This window comes from Rhamphochromis sp. 'chilingali' (assembly GCF_963969265.1).
Source record: "Rhamphochromis sp. 'chilingali' genome assembly, chromosome: 17".
Taxonomy (NCBI): Eukaryota; Metazoa; Chordata; class Actinopteri; order Cichliformes; family Cichlidae; genus Rhamphochromis; species Rhamphochromis sp. 'chilingali'.
Window position 1 is genome coordinate 33,516,773 of NC_137944.1, and position 6,560 is coordinate 33,523,332.

At 43.3% G+C, this 6,560-nt stretch overlaps 1 protein-coding gene across 1 annotated transcript; it reads right to left on the minus strand.

Moving 5' to 3' along the window:
- Positions 1-202: 202 nt before the first annotated feature.
- On the minus strand, positions 203-3,025 carry LOC308385164 (uncharacterized protein; the record flags this gene model as incomplete). Its single annotated transcript, XM_080863946.1, has 7 exons — positions 1,311-3,025; positions 1,202-1,237; positions 945-1,124; positions 711-773; positions 562-621; positions 401-472; positions 203-306 (listed from the first exon to the last, which is right to left on the minus strand). Exons 1-7 carry the CDS (start codon positions 1,387-1,389, stop codon positions 203-205), a joined length of 594 nt encoding a protein of 197 aa, XP_080720072.1. The 5' UTR covers positions 1,390-3,025.
- Between the last annotated feature and the right edge of the window lie 3,535 nt (positions 3,026-6,560).

Consider the following 6,560-nt stretch of genomic DNA (forward strand, 5'->3'; position numbering starts at 1 on the left):
AGCGTTTTCTAAAGGCTGTAGGGGATCGATCGGTGGTGGGGCTATATTGTTTTCTATCGGTGGGGCTAAATGTTCATCGTTTCTGTTTAATTCTGCCACGGCTTCCAACAAAGCGTCAGGAATGCTGCGTTCTTCCGACATGATTTTCTTTATTTCTTAATTCACAGACTTTTACATGCGTATGCTTTTACTTTGCATTCCTTTACAGGTCCCTGTGTCTGTATATCGATGCATATGTGCGAACTGTTAAGGCGTACATGAAAGCGAGGTCTTCAAGGATTCTCTTCTTATGAAGTAGTCGTCGAGCTGTAAGAAAAGACGGACAGAATGTATTTTTAAAACTTACATTTTTTATAGAGCGGAGAAGTTTATTAGGATCGATTCATCCCCCGTCAATTACCTCTCAGTCTCCTGAGAGGAGGAGCTCTGGACGGTTCCTCCTCCTCCTCCGCCTGATTTTCTGTATCGGCCTCTGTCGGGAAATAAAACAGAAGAGAGAAAAGAATTAAGAAAACAATCTCCTCCTTCCTATTTTTTGAGAATGAAAAAACATTTATTTACCCCGCTCCTCCGCCTGATTGTCTGTAGCGGGGGTTTGGATAGGTATATCCGCAATCTCGGCTGTCGGGAAATAAAACAGAAGAGAGAAAAGATTTAAGAAAACAATCTCCTCCTCCCTATTTTTTGAGAATGAAAAAACCTTTATTTACCCCGCTCCTCCTCCGCCCTATTGTCTGTAGCGGGGGCTTGGATAGGTAAATTGACGATCTCGGCTGTCGAGAAATAAAACAAAAAAGAGAAAGATTTAAAATAAATAAAAAAATAAAAACTTTCTAGCACACTTTATACCACTCCAAGTCGGGAGGGGCGGTATAGCACACTCGAATTACTCCGTCACATCCTGTTATTCATCAAAATGACGGATAATGCATCATATTGTTTACCTTCGGATTTAAAATCTATTTTCCTGCAGTTCTCCTGGTCTGCGGAGACGAAAATAGCGCCGTCTTCTCGTTCTTCTTTTCGACGCGGCGGCAGCGGAGGTTCTGCGGGGAGTATGGCGTCTAATTCGCCACGGAAAACGGCCGGATTTTTGCCGCTATTCTCAGCGATATCAATAGCCTCTATAAGCAAGTAAATTTCGTCAAATCAAGTCTATCTAAACTTATTTAAAAAATGATATATACTTATTTAATCGTACCGTAGTCCACTTGCGTGAAATCATTGATGTAGAAATCTAAAAGAAAGTAATCAAATTATTGACATCTCTGTTGATATATAATTTAAAGTCGTAAAGAAAAAAAACTTACCGGGGTGAGGTACGAACAGTTCTGGCGAGATGGCCCTGGCGCTCTGATCGGCGGCGTTGTTTGAACGGAATGCTGACATAATATTCACGGATTCTTCCTCGCGATTGGTAGAACTTTCACAGTAGGGGCTGAGCAGATATCGGCTCTTTTTGACTCCCCTCGCGTTTCTTCTCTCATTTTATCCCCGTCTAGCGGTGCATCTGTTTTTCGCATCTTTCTCCTGACAATATTGACAGTTAGAGAGGGGTTTTTTCTCATCCTTCGGGTCTCTCTGTGTGTGTGTGTGTGTGTGTGTGTGTGTGTGTGTGTGTGTGTGTGTGTGTGTGTGTGCGTGTGTGTGCAGTCGGGAGAGATGAGGTATCCTATTTCCTTTTTTGAATGCCTTCTTGTGAGGGCTGTCTGCAACGGTAAAATATGACTTTGAGGCGGATATTTGTTTTACCTTATGGGCAACAGTTGTCTGACCTTGTTCTTGCTGTTGACAAAACTCGCCTCATGGTTGACTCTGAGAAAAAAACTCTTTCCCACAGCGGGGAATAAACTTATTCGAATATGAGCTTTTTCCACTAAGGTTTATTTTATGAGGAGATGTACGAAATTATTTACAGGGATACAAGCAATGATAATATCGGCTGTTGACTCCTCATTTTCATTTTCTGTCTATCGAGAAAACCCATTGTAAAAGTAATGAAGAAAAAAACTCTACCAAGGAGCAGGCTGCGCAAAAGCTACCTCATATAGATGATTTAATAATAATAATAATAATTTTTTGGAGGACATGTTATAGGTTATAAGCATTGAGAAAAAACTGATATCTGCTGTCTCATTCCTTCTTGACCCGCGGTCTGTGTGTGTGTGAAACAAGATCGCCTGTCACGGCAATTATGGTTTGTTTTTCAGTCCCTTGTAAAAGGGATTCTCAAAAGGAAAAGTAGTATTCACTAAGGAATATTTATTCATTTTTACACATACGGGGTAGGCAGCCTGTAGGTTACAAGCGGATAGAAAGTTCTTCTTTTCATCACAAGCTAGGTTGATCATCTTAAAGGTTTTTTTTTTTACTGCGTCTGTATTATAGGAAAATAAAATACTATTGAAAGAAACGGTTCTCTACAGGAAGTCACTCTTTATTCCCATTACAAACGCCGGTGCAGCTTAAGAAAGTAAAATTACATCCGCTATTGTAAAAAAAAAAAAAACAGAGAAAATTGTCATAATATTGAAACAGAGTTCAGACTATGAGTTTGTGGAAAACTAACTGCCGCTCTGTCTCTCTATACAACACAGAATCAACTGCTGCATCACCGCTGTGCTTCAGGAACCATACCCCTCCCCTCATGTTTATGGAACATGAGGCATCAGGTCTGAAAATGACTAGACACTTCTGGAGTATTTCCGGTAGGGTCATAAGGTCCGGATCGATGCCTTCCATAGTAAATATGCTGTATTTGAATATGTCATATTCAAAGCCTTCTTTAGGAGAGCAGATCTCGTTGGACACAGGAGCGCTGCTGGGCTGCAGAATGAAAGAATCCATCTTGTGTCTGTGACTTAGAAATTGTGACGCCTCCTCTCTGCTTTTTATTCCCCTCCCCTGCCGCAGTCCCTCCCTCTAAAAAACTTTTTTTCCCAACAACAGGTGGCGCGCTTCCGGAGGCTTCCCCTCCCTTCTCCGGATGACGGGGGTTTCCCACCCCTCCCATCTCAGGATGCAATTCGACACGCTTAGGGACAGGTGGCGCGCTTCCGGGGTTCACCCCCCTTCTCCGGATGCTGGGGGTTTCCCACCCCTCCCTAACCCGGATGCAATTCGTCACGCTTAGGGGATTAAATTATACACTTCCGGGGGGGGGAGGGGGGGAGGTCAAAAGGTCATGATTAGGGCCATCAATCACATCGGATCAAATTTTGTCATAAGCTGTATGGGAGTATCTCTCTCTCCAAACACGTGCGAAGCTCCTCCACAGCCTCGTTGCTCCACAGTTTTTTAGTCCTCACGACAGGTTTGGAGAGCTTCAGCCTCTGTCTGTACGCGGGGATTAGGTGGATCATGACGTGGTCAGAAAGTCCGAGTGAAGCGCGGGGCACCGCGCGATAGGCCCCGCTGATCGTGCTGTAACATGACATCCTCAGCTAGTTCAAAATAGATTTGAATGTCATCCGCATAAAAGTGGAAATATTGTATTTATCAAAGATTCGGCCCAAGGGTAACAAGTATAAAGAGAACAGCATGGGACCCAGCACAGACCCCTGGGGGACACCAGAGGTAACAGGGGCAATGGAGGAGGCGTAGGTACCCATGGTGACAGAAAAGGACCTGTGTGTATTTTTTTCATACACTTGATTAATGAAAACATTCTTGGCAAATGCTTTCGCTTTCGTCCGCCGTATGTATTTAAGTCGGTGTGTTTTCTGTATGTCTGTCATGGTCCTGAGTCTGACGACTCTGTGTTTTGTGTGTATTTATATTATTCTATGTTCTTTGTTTATTCTGTTATATCTTTTGTTAAGGTTTACCATTTGTTAGGGTTTTGTTCTGTGCCTGCCTGCTCCCACTTCTCCGTGTTCGTTAGCGCTTCAGGTTTGTTTTCTTAGTTTTTTCCAGTTTAGGTTTTGTTTAGTTTCCTCCACTCCTCTGCCGTTTCTGTTTGTACCTCCACCTTCTCTATAAAAACTCCCCTGCATCTCAGCTGCCTGCATCTTGGGTCCTCATTAAATTCCACACGGCTCATCCCACGAGCCCTGACAATGTCATTGACAGGTCGTCTGTTATACCCACCACAATTGTCACCGTTGTCACAGTTCTCATAGTTTTTTCATAGTTTTCATTTTTGGTTCAGCCCTCAACCCAAATAAAGGCTCGTTTTTTGCTGAAACCTGCAACTCCTCTGTCATCATCTGCTTTTGGGTCCTGTATCAAAAAAGCACAGGCACACCCTGCCGTGACAGAACGATCTGACGCAAGATGGACCCAGTGGATGCTGTTCGTGAGGAGGGTGTCACCGTCTCTGGAACCTGTGAGCATACATCTCTGGCACCTCGGATGTGTGGACAAAGCTTGTGGGAGTAAACACCATGGAGGTGATTCTTCACGGCAATCCCGAACTGCTGGAGATCCCGTCGGCTTCGGCGCTGATCTGCTATCTGGTCCGAGCCAAGGAGACGATCCAAGGCCGGGAGTTGCTGGATTACTCTGCCCACTGCGGCTGCAGCTGCCAGTGGACTGCACGCCTGCCGTTTCTGCTTCGTCCCCACCAGCAGTCCCCGCGCTTGCTGGTTCGGCTTCGTCTCAGTTACGAATCCGTCGCCAGCAGCTCCACTATTCGTGACATTCAGCGTGCCTGACGCCTGCCAAGCCAATGCTATGCACCTGCGCAGAGTGTGTGTAGCCAAGCCACTGGGGGCTTTTCTGCCATGGCCTCACCGACGACGTCACCGCTTTGTATGCAGTTCGCCACCACAGGCCTCCCCACAACTATTTGATCATGGGCTATTCTGTTGCCGACCTCTGGGTCGTCCTCTGGAGCTTCATTGAAACTTCATTGATTATCATTCTTTTGATTTTTGGGCCATGTGCTTTTTGTATTGGATTGTCTTGGACTAAAGTGCTGTTAACATGTAAGCAGGACAGAATAAATAGAAAAGTCTGTTTTCCAAAAGACGCCTGCACATGTAAACAGGGCCTCAAAAGTGAAGGACATTTAAAAAATATTCAGAGGAAAGGTTCAATTTGTAAAACTTACTTTAGATTTTTAGAAAACTCACTCAGTGAAACACACTTTCAGTGATTCACAATGATGTACAATGCTGACCACAGCTCAGAATCATTCATCTCTGTTTTAACTTCACATTTGTATATGTTTTGTAGAATAACAGGACAACCTGTGACACTGGACAGACTTGAGTTTCATGCCCTGAACAGGTTTTGTGATGTAGTGTGTAATAACTGCTCCTTATCGTTTGTAACCTGTGTGTGGGAGTACACACAAAATAGTTTTTGATGCAGTTTGAAGTTTAGTGAATGTAGGTTGAAAGTACATTTTAATGTTTAGAGTAGTGCTGTTAGCGTTAATTGTGTTAAAATGACGTTGAAGTCACAACTACATTAACACTACAAATCTCTCTTAGCGAGTTAACGCAGATCGCCCCGTGCGTTGGCTGCACGGCGTCAGCGCATTAGCGCAGTTAGATCGTTAACATGTTAGTGGCGTGCAGCCCCATGCACAGAGAAGGGCTGCAGCCACTGGGGAGCGCCATATTGCGACCTCCACAGTAACAGGAAGCACGTGACCTCCACACTAACCGGAAACACGTGATCTCTACAGTAGGCCGAAATGCGTTCCTGCATGGATCATCGTCTGTGGAAACCTTGCAAGTGGATTGTAAAGGTTGGGACAGAGTCTGTCATGTATAAATTTGCCGTTAATAATTATATAATTCTAGGAATCATCTAGTTTGCTTACACTGATTATGTTGGCACTTTGTTAGCGTTACAACAACGGTCAGACCCCCGAGGTATCTAAACTTGCAATGTGTGTACTTTTGACACCTCTGGTTAGCTTTTAGTGGTCAGTTTCAAACGTATTAGATTTTTGCTTGTTATTGAACAAATTCACTTCACTACTTTTCTCTATCTGACATCAGTGCACATTGTTCCCTTTACTGCATATTGCACTTTATTTATGTCTCTCATTCCACCTGCATCAACATTGTAGCGTTTGTCACAAAGACAAACTTACATTCTGCTCTGTTTTTTATTGCCCAGATGTTAGTTAGCCTTTGCTAAATTGTCTGTTATATGTCAATAGATACGTATGTCACTAATAAAAGTGTCTGGTAAATTATGTTTTTGTAAAGAATTTTCTCCCAAATCTCTTACATGCTAACTGTAACGTGTTATTTCTGCTAAAACCTGAACTTAAATGTGTATATGGTGTTTATCTGTTTTTCTCTCTGTTTATTCTGCCTCCAAGCCAGAATTGCAGGGTTAGGGTTTTTTTTGTCCTTGCTACATTTGGAGCGCTTAGGCCTAATAAAATATTGTTAAACCATCTGCTGTCTCTGCTCTGGGTTTCTGTGCCTGAGTTCATTTCAGTGCAGACCACTCGGTCCAGTGACAGTAACAGCATTGTTTATACTTCTTACTTCAAAGTAAAAAGCTTACAGTTGCTATTAACATTAATGTATTACCCTGTAATCAATAATATTTTTATACATTTTATGCATTAACCCTCTGGGCTCTATCCTGGC